Raw genomic sequence first — 24012 nt, forward strand, 5'->3', positions numbered from 1 at the left:
AGTTCATAGACCTGCATCTGAAGGGTTTGTGAACAGGCTCAAGGAGTCTGTGAGCTCCAGACCCAGCCCTAGCTCTACGCATACCCTTTCCCAAATGTCTTTTCCAGCTTTTTTTTCCCTTTTTTTTTTTTTTTTTTTGTTACAAATACCTTCTCTTCATTCTTTCCCTCCTTCTACCCATGATTTCAAAGTACCTTCCAATGTATCTCAAATCTATAGGGAGTAACCAGACACCTGGGGAGGGGGGGATTACGGGGAGGATGTTGCTTCATCTTCTATTGAATTCAAAGCTCATAAGTTCCCAAAGAGAAACCTGAATAACAGAACTGTGAAATGGGAACACTAGCTGACAAATTTTTTTTTTTCATTTCTCATATATAACCTCACATTAAAGTCTTTTTCCTTTAAGCAACTAGGTTTACAATAAGGGCTAAACAAATCTTAGAGATTATCTAGTTCGTATTTTCTTTATTTTACACTTTAAGATCCTGGGTAGTTTCAAACAAGTCAGCAACAGACAGAATAAGAAACTAGATCTACTAATTGCCAACAACTCAATCAACTTTACTTGCTGTATAATCCAGGCTGAATAATTATACTCCAGTAAACAAATGAGGGTTAGAAATGTTAATAACAAGTTACTATTCCTATGAACCAACTCAGACATAAAGCCTTCTCTTCCTCTTCCCAGTCTTTCACCAACCCCAACAGTGAACTATCAGCAGAAAAAAATTTAGCACATATATACTATATTTTTAATTCAGCACTTTCTATGTTCTCACCTCGGCTGAACACAACTGATATAAGGAAGATTATAATAAGACTTTGAAATGTCATTTTAGAAAAAGAAAAAAAAAATTAAAAAGCTAGTCCATCTCCCCTCATTCTACAAATAACTAAATTGTAGCTCAGAATGTTGACATAATTGTCCAATGTCACTCAGAAAAGCAATATTAGTTTCATTTTAAATGAAAAACAGAATAAAACTATTATAAGGCCTAGGGGGTGGAAAACTTTTTATTAAAATAAGTTAACAAGCTGAATTTTCTATATTTATACCTTAAAATCATCAACAAGTTCAGGGAAAAGGTGTTCATACATTTTTAGTTCTTCTATAGTTCGTCCTGGTTCTTGCTGGGGTTTTAGTTTGTTAATATCTGTCTCAATATCATCATTCTGAAATATAAAAATAGCACGTCAGCAGTTTCAAAAATTCATAAAAATTACAAAATACATTTTAAATTTTAAATGTTCCAAATTACTAATTACAAGTAATTAGAGAATAATCTCTGAATAAAGATATTAATTTTACCCTAGATTCAAATTTGCTTATTATTTTTGAGGTGTTGCATTATCGGTAGTTTTTATGTTTTGTTTTTATCATGGTTATTCTAATATAACAGGGTATTTGGGCTCCTCAAGACAGAAACCCTGTGTCAAGATCAAGACTAAAGTATGCTTTTCTCCGTCTCCTTAACTGCCATCATTTTGGTCTTATTAAAAGGAAGTAAAACTTGAGAAAACTAAATTGAAAAACATGATGGTGGTGATAATCAAAACAGCTAACATTTATTGAGTGCTGAAAATATATGATGCATTATGCTAGGCATTTATGCACATACTATCTAATTTAATACTATGACATAGACAGTATCATTACCCCCAATTAACTGAAGAGGAAAATGAGGTATGGAGAAGTTAAGTGGCTTGCTCAAAATGACTCATCTGCAAAGAGAGGAGCTAGGATGCAAAACCAGTAGGAGTATCCCAGAGCATACACTGTCAGGCAGTAGGATGCACTGCCTCAATACAGACTAATGATTAACACACACTCTCACATTCCATGGTAAAGAAATTCCTTAGAAAAGTTCAGTGTCACCATTCACTCTGTTTTTCAGGGGGATAAAAAAGTAATGAGTGGAACAGCCAGAAATGTTTTCCATGTCCCTTTGGAAAAGAAGAGGGTAAATTTAAAGAAAAAGAATGTCCTCAGAGAAACAAGATACGTATCTGGAATCAATTTGGTCTGTGTGCTCTTCAGAGAAGAGCTAATGCTCCCTGTGATAGGAGGGCAAGGATCAGTTTACCTACTATCCAAGCTATTTTCCAGGATCCTCAATAACTACAGACTCACACTAATACAAAATCATCATTAACTTTACTGATGGCTAAAGGGAGATAATAAGACCACTTATTAATTTTTAATTGGTACTTTTTTTTTTTTTTTTTTGTGACCGGTAAGGGGATCGTAACCCTTGGCTTGGTGTCACCCCACCACACTCAGCCAGTGAGCGCACCGGCCATCCCTATATAGGATCCGAACCCTCGGCCTCAGCGCTCCCAGCGCCGCACTCACCCAAGTGAGCCACGGGGTCGGCCCCTCATTTTTAATTTTGTATTTATCTTACTACCAGAGTAAACTACTTACTTTACAGCCTTAAAACAAATGTATTCTATCATACTTCATCCTTAAAATGCTTTACATACACATATATGACTATATTTATACACATTAACTAGTAATTTAAAGGAAAAACATACTACGTGTTTATTATTTCATATTCAAGAATTTAGCTATTATTTGCATAATAAAGTATAATTTATTATTGTGTAATTAAGTAATACTGAACATACTTGGCTTTTAACAGGCATGGAAACATGTAGCACATACAAGGTTTCTATCAAAATACAACATTTTAATGTTATAGAGTCACTATTAGTCTGGGAATTTTACTACCCCCAAACATTAACCTTCCAAAGAACCTAAATATTTTTAATATTGCCTCTGTTATCTAAGGAACACTTTACATATAGAATCTCAATCCTCCTAACTTGGATCCTACCAGTTCTTTCACTTTTATCAGGTTCAGAAAAATAAACACAAAGTTACCCCAGATTTCGTGCCTTGACCATCAGACCTTGCACTATTTTTCGTCTTTATAGCTTCTTGAGGCCAGGACACAGACATCATGTCATCCAGAATGGCTAACTTGACAATTTTGCCAAAGCCTGCCTTGGTGATCACATTTGGTGGTTATGAAATTGTTTCTATGATCTGCTATTAAGATAGAAATCTTCCAGTATCTTAGATTCAATCTCCGAAGAGAGTCAAATACTTACTGTGACCCAATTTTGATGTAGTATTCCAAGACAAAAAAGGCCCAAGCACACTAGAGTCAAATTAATCTCTCCTCCCAAATACACCCAGCAATAAGCTAAACAGTTGATAAATGAACAAGACCCTTTTTGGACAGATGCTAAAATGACCTCCTCTAGCACTAAATAAAGCAAAATGTAGAGTTTCTAGGCTTCCACAGTTGCTATAAAATTCTGAAAACTCACCTGCCTCTTTTACCTAACATGACAATAATTTTATATTTTTTCAATTCAATAAACACTTTTCTCCACTTCCTTAACCAATTAACTGAAACCTAGGAATCATTATGTAAACACAAATTCTCATAAAAAATGCATCAGTTATAGGAAATTTTCCTACTATTTTTGTATCCCCAAAAGATTCCTGACAAAGGGTAATGCATTTTGAATAAGCTGCCACAATAGAATCTCAAACCACTTTCCTTAGATGCTTTAGATTTCCTTAGATTTCAAAATCTAAGTCAGAAAAGTTAGATAAAATCTTTTTGGTCAGAGAGAGTGAATCTAAGTTACTTTAAGGCCTTTTCAGACCAGTGGCTTTAAAACATTACCTGCCCTTTTAATTGTTTATAGTGTCTATATAGTCATCCACAATAAAAAGATGTGAATAAAGCAAATTAATTTGCTGTTATATATATATCTATTTACCCAATCTCTGTTTTTCAGATGTAGTATATGATTTATAAAGTTGGCTAATGATAGAAATGTACTAACCTTAAAATTTTGAGCTAGGTCATCTTCATTTTCAATTTCATTTTCAGCTTCTCCATCAATATCATCGTTGTCGTCACTTTCATCCACTACATCATCCACTGCGACACAAAACGCACTATAAGTAGGTCAGAGGTAAGCATTCTACAACATGCACATCCAAAGACAGACTGTTTTGTTTATATTTATGTACCCGTAAATATTTTTTCAATCACCAAAATAAATGAGATTTCTTATTTAAAATGTCTCTATGGCTGTCCCAGCTATTGTAAAATCTGAGATAGTATGTGAAAGTGCTTCAAATTTGGAAAGCACTGTAGAAATGAATGGGTTTTTTACTAATGTTCTCAGTTAAAAGATTGATAATGTCTTATGTTGCAACAGCCTGAATAAAACATCATATTTTCTGTTTATAATAAATTTCAATGACTCACTTCATCCCTTTATAATTCACCTTACATTTATTTGATACAATGACTACCATGTGTCATGTACTGTGTTGTATGCTGGGAAAAATTTTAAAAGATGTTTTAACATAGTCTCTGCCCTCAGGGAGCCCATGAGGTTAAAGCATAAAGGAATAAACAAGTATTAGAATACAGAAGATAAACGCTAATGAAGGCATAAACTTCAAAATGCTAGTGAGAAAACCAGGGATGTAATAACTAATTGCGATAGCTAACTTCATGGAACAGATGATATTTAAAATCAGCATCTTGAAGAAAGTACACGAGATTTCTATATGAACAGAAGGGTGGCTTAGTGTGGCTTTTAAAAAGAGAAAATAATGTCGAAATAAGGAAGTGAGATGGTATCTTTGGAAAATAATATATGACTAGGATGCACCGTATACTTAGGAAAGTACCAAAAAGCAACTAAAAATAAGAAAATGAAAGATATACTAAAGTAGGCCAAACAGTTTAGATTTTTAACCTAGAGAAGATATGCACTGAGGATTTTCAAGAGGAGAACGGCTTAATTCAGCTTTGGTATCTTTTTCAAAAGATCTCTCTGGCAGGTATAAGAGAGGGAGTAATGGGTAGAGGGAGGCCAGTTAATAGGGGGAGAGACAACACTGTCTGGACCAATACGGTAGCAATGGGAACGAAGAAAGAATAAACATTAAAGAAAAACTCAGGAGGAGAATATAAAAGGACATGGCATCATGGACATGGGAAGACAGGGAAAGAAGAGCAGAACACACTTGGAGGCTTCTCGTGTAAGCTACGGTGCTTTCAAACTTCTGTACTTCCATTTCCAATATGACTTACAGCAAAGATTATTAGCTGCCCTCCTCGTGTCTGTTCTCCTGTCCTTTCTTTTAGTAATAGAACCCCTGAGTTTTAGCTACAGGGATTCCAGCTTCCCTTGCTGTAGTTATAGCCATATATATGACCAATTTTAGGCAAATGGTATATAAGGCAAAGTGATGAATATGAATTCCAGGTCATGTTTTTAAAAAGAAAATTGCACTATCCATTTTCTTTCATTCCCATTTCCCACATGCACATGAGGAAACCACAGGAGATGATAAAAAACAAAATTTTAAAAAACCTTGTTTCCTAGTGGAACAGAGGACTACTACCCAGGGATCACCTGCCTATCTTTTGGATGGATACGTGACAATGTAGCAAAGTGGCTCTCCAAACTCAAATACTGGCTCCCCCCACTTACTAGCTGTTTGACCTTGAGCAAGTTACCTAAGTTCTCAGTGTCTTAGTTTCCCACCTATAAAATGGAGATACCTACTCTTAGTGTTCTTGTTAGCATTAAAGTAGTTAATACATGTAAAGTGCCAGATAAAAAGCATGGTTACAAAAATGTTTATTACTATTGTTGTTTGAATGACTGTGCTACTGGGTCTCTTCGAAACAGCAGCTCAGTCTATCCTAATACAGGTACCAAATTGCCTCAAATTCTTTTTAGAAGTCAACAGCAAAAAATAAGTATTCATATTGCATATGGTGACCTGGGTCTATTTATGGCTATGCCCTAACAGCAGTTAGTCACGGATAAACAAGGGAAGAACTGGCATTTGGAGATAGAAAAGCAGCAAAAGAACTCTTAAGAAGAAAATAAAGAAATTGAATTTAGAAAAGCCTATTGCAAATAGGAAAAATGACCCCTTGGATAGAGAGAGAAGAAAAGTCAGTTCAGCATCAGAAAGAAAATATGGTTTTAATTTTTAGTCAAACCTTTCAAATATTTTCCTTTATATGATATTTTCCTTTGGATTTATACTCCTGATGTGAAATGCCATATAGCTTACAGTGTCTGAGACCTCTTCTTCTAATCCAAAGATCTATTCCCATACTATTACCAATAATTAATAATATTAATTACTATAGCTTAATCATATAATTAAAGCCAAGAATTACAAATCAAAATTCTTGTCGTTAGTTTTCAAAATGCCCTTGTCTCATTTATAGTAAAAACAGAAATATGAAAAACAATTTATATATCAGTAGGAAACTACATAGTTAAATAAATTACTATTATCTATATGATGTAAACATTAAAAGGAATGAGTCAGCATCTTCTGTAAGGATTTGGAAAGGATATTCCAAGGGTTTTATTTTGTTGCTGCTATTGCTCTTGTAAATGCAATCTGCTTTCCATTTATGTTTTCTAACTGGTTTTTGTTGATATATAATATACATGTACATACGAAAGCTACTGAATTTTGTTCATTTTTCTTGTAACTAGTACTCTATTGAACTTTTCTTTTGTCTAAGCCATGTTTTACAATTGATTCACTTGGATTTTCTATGTAGACAGTAATATCCTCCACAGATACTGATACATTTATCTCACTCTTTTAATAGTTAAGACCTTCCTTTTCCCTGCCTTATTAATTTAGCTAGAGCTTTCTAAATTACGTTGAATAATAATGGTTGAGAGAGACATCCTGTAAAAGTTTGTTTACTACGTGTGATGTTGGCTACTGATTTCAGTTAGATAATATTCAGCTTCTGTAGGATATATTCCTGATTTCCTTAAGAAATTTTATCTGCAATTGATAAGATTTTTATGAAATCTCTTCATGGCATTCACTGAGAGAATCATTCAGTTTGCTTCCTTTTGCCTATTGTTAATAAATTTTATTAAAGTCTTAATATTAGAGCAAACTTACTTTCTTAAAAACACTGCTCACTTGGTCAAGGTATCCTATACATGAAACACATTGCTCAATTCAATCTGTTAGTATTTTAGGATTTTTATATTTATTCTCATGAGTGACACTGATCTGTAGGTTGTTTCAGGTTATTCTTTCCAGGTTTTGTTTTCAGCATCATGCGAGCTTCTAAACTTTCTTTTTTTTTTTTTTTCTATGCTCTGGAAAATGAAGCATAGGAAAAGTTCTTGAAAGTTGAGAGAACTAATCTATGAAGTCATCAGCATTTGATATCTTCAGTGAAGAAATGTAAGTGCATTTTCAGTTTCAGGTTTTTTACTATTTAATTTATTCATATTTTCCTAACATACTGTCCATTTCAATCGTACATTCAAATGTATTAACAGGAAGTAGCTTTAGCACCCACTTAGATTGATTTAACTATCCCTAATTTGCCAAGAACACAGAGGTATATTAAAATCACCCACTAGCACCGTGTTTCTACCAATTTCTCCTTATTCAAATGATTATAGCTTTATCTATCTTTGTTCTATTATTTGGCACATGTGTTATTATCTAGCTTGTATAAAATATCTCTGCCCTTTTAACATTTTTTCTGTTCTGTATTCACACTTTGTATGATAGCAATACTGCCTTCCTCATCCCTTTTGGGCTGGGGATAACAGACACATGTTTACCAATCTGTTCACCTTTCAAGCTTTCCATCCTGCTGTTTTAAAAGTCTCTGGTACGTATAAGCTAGTTGGATTTTGTTTTTTAACCCAATCTGAGTCTCTTTTTTAATAGGAGTGTTTTATCCATTTAGATTTCTTAATTACTAAAATTGATTTACTTTGTCTTGCTTTGTATTTAGCACTCTCAGGGTTTGGTGTATCTTTGAAATTTCCTCGTCTTTATATAGCAGCAGACCCCTTAAAGGATTTTTCCATGGGGGAAAAAAATTACATAATTTTACATAGAATTTCAAAGTGTTTGTAGTCTCTAAAGGCTATCCATGTATTCCTATCGCTCAATGGACCACTAAAGGATCTAAGTATCTCTGTTGTAGATGTTACTTTTGTATTGAAAATACGTATTTGGACTACTATTTCTATAGCTATCATTTTGGAAATGCAAAAATAGTGTAATAGTATCACATTATAAAACTTATCAAAATGAATTTTAGTTTGTGTAAAGGACTCAGTTTATGATAACTTTGTTTCATGTTTATTGGCCAAGAATTAGTTGGTATGTTTCATGATAATAACGCAGCAACTATTTAGTATTATATAGTTAATAGGTTGTAATATTTAACACAATTACTCTTCTACTATGTCTTCTGCATTCGTGACATGTTTAATTCATCACTTGCCTGGTGAGTAATACTAGAGTATTTCAAAAAGTTCGTGGAAAAATAGAATTAGAAGATAATATGAATCTTTCCACCAACTTTTTGAAGCAGCCTTGTGTTTCACATAACTGCTTCAGGAAGGGTACCTAGGTAATATACTTCTGTACCCTTACCTAAGAGTATGTTAACTTTACATATGATGGCAACTAATAATAAGGGTTCCTTCAAATCGTAATAGATGCTGCTTCACTATGAGTGCCTTCTGGCATTTAACATTCAAGAGTGAGGCCAGCTCAATTCATTCATTCAACAAATAATTTAAAAATTCACACTTTTTATATCCCATACAATCTAATAGATGCTGAAGATAAAATGAAGAAAAAATAACAGTCCTATTGTGATTAATAAATATTTGAGTTTTGTCCCCAGTTCCCGGCACACAGTTCCTAAATCCCTTGGAATTTCCTAGGTGACAGGAGCATCTTTTGTTCTAATAAGGTGATTTTAAGTAGGCCCCTAGACAGCTTCAGGATGGAGGCTGGTCGCTAGAAAGACCAAGGCATGATTAGAGTTTTGGAACTTCAGCCCCCCTCCTCAACCTCCAGGGACGAGAAAGGAGCTAGAGTTAATCACCAATAGCCAATGATTTAAACCATCATTCTATGTTATGGAACTGCCATAACTCTAACCAACAGGGCTCAGAGAGCTTCAGGGTTGGTGCTGCACGAAGGTGCTGGGAGGGTGGCGCACCTGGAGAGGCACGGGAGCTCCGCACCCTCCTCCCGTACCTGGCCCTTTGCATCTCTTCCATCTGACTTGTCTAGGTTGTGGCATCTTTTACAATAAACTAATAAATCTAAGAAAAGAGTGTCCCTGAGTTCAGTGAAACATTCTAGAGAATTATCAACCCTGAGGAAGGGGTCATGGGAACCCCCCACCAACTTTATAGCCAGTGAGTCAGAAACACAGGTGGCCCATACCTGTACCTGACGTCTGAAGTGGGCACAGTCTTGTGGGACTGAGCCTGTAACCTGTGGGGTTTACACTAACTCCAGGTAGTGTCAGAATTGAATTGAATTGTAGAACACCCAACTGGTGTCCAGAGAATTGGAGAATTGGCTGATGTGAGGAAAAAATGAACACATTCAGTGTCATAAATGTTGCTGAGTAAAACAGCTCAGACCTATCCTTGTGGGACTTACATTCTAGCTGAGGAAGGTAAAAAATAATGAAGACGGTGATACATGTAATGAAGACTGATATGTGAGAAAATAATGGAAAACAGAATGAGGGTCTTCTACTTGTACCTATACTGTTGCTATTAGAACCCTGCCCTCACATCTTAATCACGAAGGCTTGTCAGTCAATGTAAACCTGCATTTCTAGTTCAGTAACCTAGCAGCGTGAGAAAGATACAGGAAAAAAAGCCAGCAGAAAAATGTCTACTCTCTCGTTTTTCCCACGTCTGGTGAATTCACTACACTAAACGTCAGATTTCTCTATCCATCAATCCGGACACTGAATAAAGAACACCACGGGGTATATACTACTTCTTCATGGTGTCACTACTTGCCACATCACAGGGAAACCTCACCACTTTCTACCAGTTAGAACCACCATTTAAACCCCCATAATCCTATGTTGGAAAAGAGAAGAGAAAGGGATTCCAACTGCTCCTTGACTGTCCCTCCAAACTAGGTGCGAGTAGCACCTCAACTTGAACCAGGATATTGCATTTCACAGGAGGAGTAGAGCCATGCTCTTCCTTAATCCACTCATATCTCTACCATATCTATTCCACGTTCTCTATGTCTGTTCCACGAAGATGCCCCTCTTACCTAGGTTTCAGACTTGATACAGATTTTGCCCTACTTTTAAACTCTGCTGGTAATTTCGAATGGAATGTGAAAAAGAAATTAGACCATTGTTTTCACTTAGCTATCTTGCTCATAGGTACTAGATTTAGTCTTTAACTTTTAAACCTTTTAAAGGAGGTTTCTAAATAATCCATTTTGATATTCTGTCAACTAAACTTGTGCTTTAATAATTAAATATTTTTAAAATAAAATCATAATACTGTATCTTATGATATATATACCATTAATAAATCAATATCAAGGATAATAAAACTAATTATAATTACTTGAAAATTATTTTAAAGTGCTTACTTCACATCGGTACTTTTTAAATAAAGAATCTACATTAAGAAGTTTAAATTCTTACTTCCTTTACTACATACCTACGGTATTATACAGAAAATGGTAACCTACCTCTAATAATTTCGTATTTTCATCCCGGTAAGCCATGTGCAAGCTTTTGTTGAGCATAAATCCATAACAATTTTGGTGATTATGCTCTCTTAACTTAAGGAAAAAAATTCACTAAAGAAGCTACAAATGTAAACCCAAACATAATTACCTAAATATTTAATGTTTACATTCTTATCAAACGAAAATTTAAAAAAAAAAAAAATCGACAGAGTCACACAGTTCTAAGAACCCATGAAAGTCAGCAGTGGCTGGCCCCGTGATCCTACCTTCAGGGGGTAAGCTGTAGAGCTGGGCCACAGGGCCAGTCACAGGAATAACCGGCAACTGGAAATGGAAAGAACTTTTAATCGTTGGGAGTGGCAGGCGATTTTTGGGGAAACACTTCCTCATTATCAGACTGGAGGTGTTGACAAGAGGATCAAGAGTCCTGACTGCCAAACATTCCTGTTTTTTATGAAAAGAAAAAAAAATGATAATGTGCTTTGGTGAATAACTGAACCAATTTTACATTACTTCAGATAAGAAAACATTAATTATTTTCTAGAGACAAATATCACAAAAACTAGTATTTTATAATTATAAATAGTGTTCAGAAGTACCTATTTGTTTTTTGGGGGTTTTTTTGACTAGTAAGGGGACTGCAACCCCCGGTGCAGTGTTATCTGCACCACGCTCAGCCAGTGAGCACACCAGCCATCCCTATATAGGATCCGAACCCGAGTAAGCCACAGGGCTGGCCCCAGAAATACCTATTTGTTAATAAGAACCTCATGTGGCAAATTGAGTAGGATTTTTCCTTAAGTAGTATAACTAAGCAGAAAGCAGTACCATCTTTGGTACGAAAGTTACCTAAGTACTATCTATGAGTAACTTGGGATATTTAGCAAGCCTAGGGCATAAAATAAATTTTTAAAAAATTAAGGGGAAAAGGGAAAAAGGATTAAGTGAGAAGAAAGGTGTAAGAAATAAAAAAGAAAGCGCATCTGCCCGAGCTTTTCTCAAAATTCAAATGCAATGGTACCCCTCACATGGTGACTATTCAATTTATAAAAGAGTAGCCTGAATATTATGATTTAAAGTTTTATGAGTTTGATTTGCTGTCCTGGTATCTAATCTTGAGAAGAGCTGAGGCACAGGAATTTGAGACCATGTTATATAACAATATTATTATTAATGACAATTGACATTTTGATGGCACTTTGATACACTATAAAAATTTCAAGTACACATTTTGACATCTAACCTGTCAAAACAGATGAGAAATTAAGACTCAGAAATGTTAAGTGGCATAAACAAAGTCACCTAACTCTTCCTCATATATTGAATATCCATCACTGTCTATTTAGGAATAGTAAAAACAAGTGTGTATGATTGTTCTAAAAGGGAAAAAACTAAGGGTAAACATAAACCTGTGTTCAGGTATCTTAATTACTGTCATGTAGAAAGAGATTGTGTTTGTCATATGTAAGACCATAAGGACACAATCAAGATAATTGGCTGGTATTTTCAAAACAACAGATTTCTTTCTAGTAATTATAGGTTCTAACCTTCTGAAAACTAAAGGGTTGCACTGCAACATCCCATTCCCCACAGCTGGTGGTCTTCTACAGATGACGGAAAGCATCTCGCTGAATACACTCCAGGAATGTTTATGCTTAGGATGGCTGGCAGAATTAGCATTCCCAGTTCCAGGTTTCACTTCTGCACCTCCTCCTCCACTCAGCAGGAAGACAGGCAGAACACTCACAGACAATAGAATTGCCCTATCAGCTATAAAGGATCCACAAATACCTTATGAGGGGAGCACATAAAACTGCATACAGCCAGCTACACATACTAGAAAGCATGGCTACATGGAATCTCTTCCTGCCCAGTGGATGGATTTACACATTTTCCTTCTACCTTTGCAAAAAAGCTTCACATTGCAGAGATATGCACTGACCACTTTCTCCAACTCAGTCTGAGGTTACACGTGAGAAATGATTGTGTCTTTTGGTTTTAAGATTTTTAAAAAATATATTTTACCATATGTGTATTTTTCTGAGTTATTTTCACACTCATTCAGTTTTCTTAAGGACTTAATCATATCATTAGTACATGATCAGAAAAATAAGAAGAAAATAACTCACTTGTGAAGTGTTATACAGAATTTTCATCCCATTGGCATCAATAAATGCTTTTCTTCCCAACTTGATGCTTGTAACACTTTTTAAACTCTGCAAAATTCCTTTCCGAATGAGCATGTTTCTATGCCGATTATCATGACGGTGCCAATCTAGATAAATTGTTAAAAGCACTTGGACATATCCTCTGTCTACAGCTCTCCTGGCATTTGTTTCTTTAACAAAAGAAAATTGAGAAAAAATATTTTTTAAATGACAAGAGAAAGTGGTAAAATAAAGCAAATTAAAAATATAACCTCAATATTGTGATGAATTCTAATGCTTTTTTTCCAAAACAAATGTCAGCCACATATTTAAATATTTTTTTCCAACAAAATAAATATGACAAGTTCCAGAGGGCAAATTATAACATTTTTCAGAAGCCTGCCCATATAACATTTCATGGTTTATAAATATCAATATCTCTTTATCAAAATTAAGGCTACATCTTTTTAAATGTTAATACTAACAAAAGTTTCACGTATTTTAAAACCTATGAATACACTGACTTCGATTACAACCAAACAGAATATATAAGGCTTTATCTTACTAGCTGTGAATATGATTTTGTGAAAAGTCACTACTACTTTTGTAACTTCTATTATAAACTTTGTGTTCCCACTGAAATTAAACCCTTTGGATTGTAGCTCATTACAAACTTCACATTTCCACTGAAATTAATTGTTATCTCATTACCACACAATTCCATAAATATCCATGCCATAACAATGCTAAATTTTAAATACTTATACAACTTTTTAGTAAATGAACATAAGGAGCATTACATGATTAGGAAATAGTGCTTTCTAAGTCATTAAATTTTTAATGTGATGAAAACTACATTAAAGGTTTTCGTAAATGGTCAATTTTATTGGAGTAAAATTAACAGAAATAAATCCATAAATTTGACCTAATTTTATTATTTTTAAAGTATTAATATACAAAAAGGGTGCATTCTACTAAGATAATGGCAAGGAAATCACATCACAGCAACATAACAAGCCACCCAATGCTACTGTGGTGGGACAATTATAGACAGTGCAAGATGATGTGGAATACCAACCCATCTGGGGCTGTTTAGCTACCAAGTAATACTAATCTCTTCTTCATCTCAAATTTACCTATAAAATGACCCCCTGGTTCATGGCATGGGCACTAAAATAATGCAAAAGTATGGCTCCACTCATTCTAGTTGCTTGAAAGAATTATTACAATTTCCAAATGTGCTAACACATACCTAAAACATTGAGATAAGGTTATTAATTCCCTCTCAGAAATATGTTCTGATATTAGAGAGGCAGAAGAAACTAACCATGGGAGAAAGCTTCTAAAGAAACTTTCAAACCTCTATCGTGTCTAAAATACCTCGTCTGCTAAGGCTATAGCTATTCACAAAATCAGTTCTACTGCTTTGACCAACAAAAGTTTCCTGTACTTTAAGTGAACATACACTTTGTTTACACCAATTGGAATATAGAAGCCAGCTGTGAATATGATTTGTTAAAAGCCATTATGATCATTGTACCTCTATTACAAACTTTGTATGTTTCTGGCCAGGAATTTCCAATAGCCTAAGTGGTACTTATGAGAAATATTACAATTCTGTATGAAAGATAAAATAAGAAACTTGCCCATAATTCAAATACAGGTGCTAAGTGACCCTTAAAGAACCAAACACAGCTACAGCATTTGCACTGAACAGTTAAAACAGATTAAAGGGGTTTTTATTCTTGTGTTCAGGGGACCAAACTCCCAATCAACCTATGTCTCTTCTTCACTCTCTGATTAAAAGACAACTCAGGTCTACCTTTAGGCTGCAGCATCTAATATACACCCCAGCAATGGCAACTGAGCTGCCTATATTTCTGGACTGTGAGTATATACATAGTCTTTGCTTTACACTCTCACATTTATTATAGTAGCCTAATTTGTCCTTTTAAAGTAAATGACTGCCCTCTCCCCAAAACAAATAAAAAGGAATTTTTAAAAAGTGAATAAATAAGAATGCTTCAAAATGTCATGGTTTATTTTAAAATATGCAGTGTACTACTAAATATTTTGCTCTATTAAATTTCAATCCTAGTTAGTGTACTGTACCATATTTGGTACAGTACAATATACTAAATATAAACTAGAGCCATTCTCTGCACTAGCCAGCTGCCAAAAAAAAAAAAAAAAAACTAAAGTCATTCTACTTGTCAATTACTTTTTATCTTGATGGAGTAAACAGTTATGTTTGCCCACCACACTCCTTTGAAAAAGCTGGGAGGGAGTAAAAGAAAGACTGTTACTTACGACTATTAGATATTAGATTTCTATCATCTTAGGTTAATTCATTTCTGTAAAATACTTGAAACTTATGAGAGATTTAGTTTTTACTGACTTAGAACTAATAAATTTGCTGTCAGTGATTCTGAAAATTAGTAAGCTTTAATAAAAGTTTAGTTTTAATAGCTATTCTAATCCACTCTAAATCAAAAGTATATTACAAAATTAATTTAAGAATTAATCTTTATACACTTTGAACCACACAGTCAGGGTACACCAAAACAAGGCTACTAATACCTTTTAAAGTTAATCCACCTATTGTGATCTTAGTCTAAACTTTATCATATCATATATAAAACTAAAGCTACACAGCTAATCTAATTGAGGACCATAAGTTTCCTTTTTTTTTTTTAACATTTCAATTTTTTAATTTAAAACAAGTGAGTTGTGTATAGGGGGGTTAAATGCTTTATAGACAAGAAAAAAAAACTGCACTAGAACCAACTTTTTCATCACCATCTTCCTCCTCATCCATAAATTTCAGTTTAAGAATAAAACTGTTAAATGAGAACTCTGATATATAATACCAATATTTAAAGTGATTTTTTAAACTTAATAAGTCATTACTTTACCAAATATTAGATTTTCAATCAATCATTTGCTACCATTCAAAAACAATTCTGGTCATTCACACTTCAAGGCATGTTGGTCTCACTGGTGACAGTTTTTGATGAACTGCCTGTTAATTATGTCTCCTTTGCGAGGGGCAGGGGGGAGGACATAAAAGCCATCAGGACAGATCTTTAAGACTAAATGTTATTGCAGTCAAACAAAATGTTAATCAACTAATCATCCATGGGAGTGCTAATGAAAATTAATATTTAAAATGGGGATACTGACTATCTTGGAGGGAAAAAATATACAAATATAGATAATCACTCTCCAAAGGATTCACATCATGAAACACATCTACTCCAAGCTTCAATTTTGAAGATAAAGAAAACAGTGCTTGATTTTGTAAATGAATTTGTTAGACTGCAAATTTATATTAAGTCACTTTTTTAATTGTTATAAATATGAATTTACGGTAGAAACTAAATTTCTAATAATAGGGTTCTAAGTTAAAATCAGGTATTACATACAGAGACAGTAGTTGTTCAAGACATTTCTCATAGTAAAAGTTCTCCATACCATGTCAGCTTCACTTTTAAAAAAATGAAATATATAATATTAACACATTTTCCTCTACTAACAGAACTTTGTTTATACAAATAACTTAGAAAATCAATGTGCTTTAATAAATTATATAAATTATAGCCCAATAAACATAATATGGCTTTAGTTATAATGCATATCAACTGCTCTAGAAGGTAAAATCAATTTTGACATTAGAATATTATAAACCAGCTTTATAATATAGAGTAAATCTACATTTCCAGTTTCTTTAACATAGTACACAGAATGCTCAGAAAAATAGTATCTAATATTTCTAGTATTTAAAAACTTACTTGATTTTAGCAATGCAGCAAGAGTGTCTAAAGCAACCCTGTCAACACAACGAGAAAACACAAACAACAACAAAACTAGTAAAATTAATCTACAATAGTAAATTTATACAATCTTTTCAGATAATTATTCTATTATCTATTCCAAAATTTATTCTTGTTATAGTCAATTATATATGATGTTTCCTTGTATGTATCTCTCCCTTCAGTTTAAAATGAGGGAGATTAAAATAGCAAAAGAAAAGCACCAAAAAAAATTTTTCTAAGAAAGAAAAAAAAGAAGATTAACAATGTCTAAGTCTTCACGTCAGAAGTTCGATGAATGAAATCAAAAACTGCACCTGTATCTGACCCTGAGAGAGTGAACAAAGAAACTGTATGATTAAGAATCATAGGCCCTGACTTGAAAAGGAATTAAAACGACAGTTTTACCACAAATTAAGTTCATAACTACAAAATTCCATAGATATTTTAACTTCCTAACTTTAAAGTATTTCAGTTCTATCAAGCTATAATCCTCATATCTAAGGTCATAACAACTGTAAAATATTTTGGAACTTGCAAGTTTAGGGAAAGGAAGTATAAGCCATGAGGTACCAATGGGAATAATGAGCCTAACTAATATCTCAAAAGTTCTTACTGCCTCTTAGAGGACAAAGGAATATGTTCCTTGAACATAAATACTCAGTAACACACAGTGAAGTAACTGCCATTAATCATCTGCAAAAATACGTATGATATCACTGTGAAAAACCTGTAATTCAAATAGTTTTTAAAAAATGAGTTACTAAAGAAATGGCACTAATTTCAGTAATTTTAAAAATATACATGGCTACATACTATGGCATCTCTTAGCAATATGCCAACAACTATAATTAATTTGCATTAAAAATAAGTATGTTATCAAACTCAATTAAGCATTTCACTCACCATTAAGCATTTGTTGAATGCCTACTAGATACCCACAATAGCAAGTTCTTCATGAGTATAAAATTAGAAAACAAACTTATGTCTTCTACAAATAATTTTATAATCTACATAATGTAATAAAATGTACACACCTACAAAAAAAACTACTCAAAAAATTAAAACCCAAAACAAGGCAATGAAATAAATGTTGCATACATTGGGCATAGGAGAGGCAGCATGATCAGATGTAGGTAAAAGTAAAAAACATAAATGATGAGGAGGTTTAAGATGTGGACATTAGTTCATGGCAAAACTTGCAACAATAATCCAGGCCCAGGCACAGAGTAAGTGCTCAATAAATGCCCAGTTTAGGAAGTTCTCAACAGCTACACTTGGGCTTACTGATACAAATAAAGCAACCACACAAAACGTTTATTTATAATAACATTTCTAAGACAAAAACAAAGTATATGCTTTTTAAAACATTATAAATTCATGCCTATAACTTTCTCAGAACAATGTGAGGTGTTGGTAACGGTGAGTTAAAAGTAAATGAACATTATGAAAATGCGTATTTTCAATGCATCGAATCATCAGTAAGAAACTTTCCATACTTCTTTAGCTATGCAATAAAATATACAAGAGACTGTAAAACTATAAGAATAAGGGTGGCTTTAAAACTGGTTAAAATTAAACAAAGGACTGAATGGATCTTCCAAGTGAAACCGCAATTTATAAAAACTAAAGTGGAAAAGAAATCTACTGTTCAGCAAGACCTGTTAAATGTCAGATGCCGATATAGGTGTTTAATATATGTGTTTTCCAGTTTAATTCTTAAAACAGTCCTGGTCCACATAATCGGCAAGTTTTATGGATAAGGAAAGTACAGATTTTAGAATATAACATGCCTAGGGCCACACAGAAACTCAACAATACAGAAAATGAATAACATAAGCTTCTTGTTGAGAAAGGAAATTAAGAAATCAGAAATATCAGTCTCCCTCTAAGAAGGCAATCTGAACTTTTCACTTCCAGACAAGATGAACTAACGGGAACTGGATCGTTCCTCTCACCTCACATAACTTTTCAAAAAATGGACAAAACGTAAGAACTGTTTATGATATTGGATATTAAGCAATGAAAGATAGAGATCCATAAGAGATGGAAATGAATGAGGCGGACCCTACAATTGCCCCAGCTTACTACACCTTGACAGAGTTACCAAGACACAGCACGCAAAGATGGGACCTAAGCGGAGACTGGCAGATTTCCTGAGGTGAGCACATGAATTCCGTGGTAGAGGGCATGCAGAGTCCAGGGAGACCAAGTCAGTTAGAGTTCACTAGATAGAGTACCCACCCAAAAAAAGTTGTACAGAAAGAGAAGCCCAGAGATTTTCAGAGGGTTCTGTTTGAATATTCAGCAAGTAAGTGAATAGTGCATGTGTGTGAAATAACTACCAAGGCTGGGGGAAAAGCCTCCAAAAGGATTTCAGAGCAGCGTCCAGTACTCACACAGGGCTGGGAACAGTGCCTGTTCCCACCAACCAGACTGGAAATCATAGTTCATAGGGTATGTAGTAGAGTACTCAGAAGGATTTTTGCCTCAGTCGTGGGAAATAGTCAGTCCAAGACTAAACAGTGCTCTGATCCCATCTAACAAATCTGAAAAGACTTCAACAGATCAAACTATTGCCTAGTAACTGTATTCCAAAACAAACCTCAAGATTATTTATAGAAATATAAAAATATCCAGCACACAACAAGGTGAAATTCACAATATCTGGTACCTAATCAGAAATTATTAGGCATGCAGAAAGCAGGGAAATAACAGACCCATAATGATGAGGAAAAACAAGCCTACTGAAACCAACTCAGAATGACATAAATGTTAGGAAACGTTAATACAGTTATTACAGTTGTACACCATGTGTTCAAATAGCTAGAAGAAACATTTAACATGTTAAGGAAAGACAGTTTTTTAAAAAGTTAAACATACAGCTACCATTTGATCCAGCCATTCCACTCCTAAGTATCTGCCCACCAGAAATAAAAACATAAAGCCATAAAGTCTTGTACATAAACACATCAGCTTTATTTGTAACAGTCAAAAACTAGAAACAGGGGCTGCTCACTTATCTCAGTCAGTTAGAGCATAGTGTTCTAACACCAAAGTCAAGGGTTCAGATCCCCATACTGGCCAGCCACCAAAAAAAAAAAAAACCAACCAACCTAGAAACAAGCCAAATATCCACCAACAGGTGAATGAATAACAAATTATGATATATCCATATAATTGTGAATAGTACTCAGTGATTAGAAGGCTCAGTGATTAAAGGAATAAATTATTATACATGCAAGAAAATAAGTGAATCGAAAAATAATTGTGATGCATGAAAGAAGCCAAACCCCCACCCCCCAAAAAGAGTACTCTATATGATTCCATTTATATAAAATTCCTAGGCCACAATAATCAACCACATTGTACACTGACAAAATAAAATAAAATCTTATTTTTAAAAAAAGTGATATCCTAAAAAAATTTTTTAAATAAAAAAATTAAATTCCTGAACATGCAAATGAATCTATAGTGACAGAAAGCATAGCTGTGAATGCCAGGGGGGAGCAAGGGAAGAATTCCCAAGGGGAACAATAAAGCTTTTGATAAAATGTTCATTATCTTGATTGTGGTAATGGTTTCACAGGCCTAGTTACATATCCAGGACCACATTATGGTTTTCATGGGCTCTAGACATTTTTTTGCCTTCAATGGGCCCCCCCTTCCCCACAAAAACTATTTAAAATTTATGTTTTACTACTGTGTTGGTATAAAGATTACTATTAATAATATCATAGATTAAAACATTTACTTCAGCCTAAAAGTTCATATTTTCCTTATGATTTTTAAAAGAAATTAAAACATTTTTGTAGGCTTCTAAAAGTATTGTGGGCCCTGGGCACTGTGTTTACTGAGCCTAAAGGCTAAGTCAACCTTGCATATGTCAATTCTTATCAAATTGTATACTTTGAATATGTACAATTTATTATACGTCAACTATATCTCAGAAAGGTATTTAAAAAAACAGAAGGCAATCAGGCCTAATATAAGAGAAACTAAGTAAAACTCTCTTCCTATGGCACTTCACGTAACTGCTATATGTTATAATCCCTTTTATTTAAAAAGTGATGTTACCTAAGACAAAATATTTACTCTCCCAAGCACTAAACAATCATGTTAAGAAAGCAAAGTCTCAAGACACAGCATTACACATTTTCTCTAAAGCAGCAGATTCCACTCTGTATTTCTCACCATGAGACCACAAACAGCCTGTTTGTCAAATGTTTTACTACAGTGACTCTCATGACCCACTTAAACATTAACATCTACGTATTGATAGAAGTCAAGGTGTATGAAAGACATTCCAGGTAACTATGCAAAGTGAAGACACAGCTAACACAGGACACAGTGAAAGATCACATATTGTACTTAGTATAAAGTACATGCAATTAACTTATTGTATTAACAATATCACTTTTATGGGTTGAACTGTGTCCCTCAAAAAGATATGTTGATGTCTTAACCTCAGAATGACCTTATTTGGAAGCAGGATCACTGCAGATGTAATTAGTTAAGATGAGGTCATACTGCAGTAGATGGGCCCTTAATACACCATGACTAGTGTCCTCACGAGAAGAGGGAAGACAATGTGAAGACAGGCATAAAAGGGGAGAACGCCAAATGATGACGGAGGAAGCAACCGAAAGGCTGCAGCTGTAAGCCGAGCAATGCAGAAGACTGCCAACACACCACCAGATGCCAGGAGGAAGCCAGGAAGGATTCTTCCCCACAGTCTTCAGAGGGAGCACCGACCTGCTGACAAGCTGATTTTGGACTTCTAGCCTCCAGAACTGTGATAATAAATTTCTGTTGTTCTAAGCCAGCAAGTTTGTGGTACTTTGTTATAACAGCCCTAGAAAACTAATAAAATATCTCAGATGCAATCACTTGCAATGAACTCAGGATTTTCCCACCTACAGCTACTTCTTTATTCAAAATTATAAAAATCCTAGAGTACTTTCAGAAAGTTCTTCTCCTTGCTGGCAGTTGTTTATACACATTGGAACCAAATAAAAGTGCTTCTGACAGTTTCTAATCCTGAAATTATAAAAACTGGGATTTTTGTTGACATTTATTCTTCAGCACTGGAAAACTAGAATACGAACCCAGTTCTTTCTGACTCTAATACCCATCGTGCTTATCCCATAGTTTCACTAGATCAAAAGAAAATTATAGTTTGGTACAAACTCATTTTTAATTTTTACCAAAGCGTTATTTATAGGTATTTAACAAAGTAATTTCTGAAATTCTATTTACTTATAAGCTAGTAAGAATTTATAAAAGTTACAAAAGAATTTTAAAATGAGATTGAAGTGCAAAGTTTGTATTATGCTGATTAAAATTTCTCAGTATCAATAATTTATACTTCCTCATATATTTTTCCAATCTTCCTATTTCCCAAACAGAATAATACACCGAACAATAACTCAAAAAAAGCTGATATGATACTGTGGTAACTCTAAAGAAAAAGGTCTGTATCTGATACTGATCATACTTAAAAATTTACAGATCAAATGTAATGACTGACATCTGCTTTAAAATACTCCAGGAAAAAATGACAGAAAAGGGAAAAATGAAATAAAAACGGCAGAATGTTGACTTTTGTTGAAATTGGGTGACAAATATATCAGAGTTATACTATTCTCTCTACTTTTGTGCAGGCTTGGAAATTTTCTAAATATAATGAGAAATAATCTGTTTATCTTGTTTGGATTCTGATTCAAACAAACAACTTACTATATAAGGGCAATTTTGAGATGACTGGAAAAAAACTGAGCACAGACTAGATTTTAGACTGTACTAAGAAATTACTAATTTTGAGGAATACTATTGTGCATATTTTCTTAAGTCCTTATTTAGTACTCTACTTATTTTATTTTAATAGAGTACTAAATAAAGACTTACAAAAATACTATTTAGGAGAGAAATGTTAACATTTAGTATGCTAAAGTATTTAGGGGAGAAATGTTAATAATATTCAGAAAAAATATCTAGGATTCGCTTACAGAGATATATACTGAGATTTGCTTAAAAGTACCCTAGGAAAAAACAAAGTGTGGAGAGAAAATAAATGAAACAAAAATGGCAGAATGTTGATATTGTTGAATATAATAAGTAATTAATATAATTCAACATAATTAGCTTAATATAATATAAATCTATTTTATATATGTTTGAAAAATTCCTCAATAAAAAATTTTTTTAAAAAATGACCTCTAATGTGGCTTAAGAAAATGCTAACAAATAACTAACTGCTGCTTTCATTTTCTGAAGTGAAAGGCCTATGACCAAATGAAAACACACACACATACATATAAATATATATCTCAAGATAAGTAGGAAAAAAAGAAAAAGATACATTATTTCAATAAAATAAAAATGTATAATTTAAAACATGTTCAGATAATCAAGCGAATGAATGAAGTAGTCATTAAAAGACTAAAAAATGGGTGGGGAATATAGTAGGCACTCAATAAACGTTTCTGAATGCATAATACTCTATAAATGATCTAGGAATGTTCAATATCTAGGAATGTTCAAAGTCCACATTTCTATAAACACTACATTCAATGAATTTTAAATTTTCTAATTTTTAGGTATTTTTGAAGATTATAAACTTTACACTGAAGAAAATCTTTATGGTGATAAAATATTTAAGAACTAAGAAAGGACCCTAGACACAACTTAATTCAACCCATTCACTGTACATATTAAGAAAATGAAGCCCAGAATAACAAAGGATATACCTCAATTTACATTCAAAACATTTACTCACTTCATAATACCTGAATTCTTCTTACTAAATGGTCCGATGATTTTAAACATTAGCTCCACAACTCCATTTTTCCCTAAGGATACTGAATTGACGGCTGGGAGGAGGAGAAAAGATACAAAATGATTTCAAAACATCGACAACTAAAATTGCATAAACTTAGTGATACATAGCCAAAAACCTATACAAATTATTTAGAATCTAGAAACTCAAGTCACTCATAAAGTCCACCTTACCTAATCACTTGAAGGGAGGATTTTTTTTTTTTTTTTTTTTTTTGGCTTTATTTTTTATGTGAAGTTGCAGGGAAATTCTGAAACAAGTTATATACCAACCTCCCCCACCAAAAAAAAAAATTTTTTTTTTAAATTTCAGTTGCTGCATTGTTTCTTCAATAATAATGAACTTCACTAAATACCAGATCATGGGGATTTGGAGACAAGAATAAATAGTCTCTGCACTCAGAGAAAATAGTCTAGAGAGAATGACAGAAACAATAAACAAAGAACTACTAAATTACTTTCTAAATAGATTAAGAGTTGTAGGCTATTTGGGTCCCACTGCTGAGGAGTCCCTAATCCAGAGTAAGTAGGCATTTCGGAAGAAAATGATGCCAGGGCTCAGTCTCTTAAATAATGATTAGGAATTAGCCAGGACAGAAATTGGAGTTAAGGG

General features: G+C 33.7%; 1 protein-coding gene across 5 annotated transcripts in view; it reads right to left on the minus strand.

Moving 5' to 3' along the window:
- AGTPBP1 (ATP/GTP binding carboxypeptidase 1) overlaps window positions 1–24012 on the minus strand; it is a 173674-nt gene that overhangs the window by 97151 nt on the left and 52511 nt on the right. For 4 of the 5 annotated variants that reach the window (XM_063080496.1, XM_063080499.1, XM_063080494.1 and 1 more), the window contains 6 exons: window positions 23341–23434; window positions 16542–16579; window positions 12733–12941; window positions 10870–11047; window positions 3871–3968; window positions 1060–1176 (listed from right to left, as the gene is read on the minus strand). In XM_063080496.1, the coding sequence (XP_062936566.1) occupies window positions 1060–1176; window positions 3871–3968; window positions 10870–11047; window positions 12733–12941; window positions 16542–16579; window positions 23341–23434 (734 nt within the window). The remainder of the gene's footprint in view (window positions 1–1059; window positions 1177–3870; window positions 3969–10869; window positions 11048–12732; window positions 12942–16541; window positions 16580–23340; window positions 23435–24012) is intronic. The other variant, XM_063080498.1, reaches the window with a different exon arrangement.

Source organism: Cynocephalus volans, chromosome 16 (genome assembly GCF_027409185.1).
Source record: "Cynocephalus volans isolate mCynVol1 chromosome 16, mCynVol1.pri, whole genome shotgun sequence".
In the NCBI taxonomy this organism is placed as follows: Eukaryota; Metazoa; Chordata; class Mammalia; order Dermoptera; family Cynocephalidae; genus Cynocephalus; species Cynocephalus volans.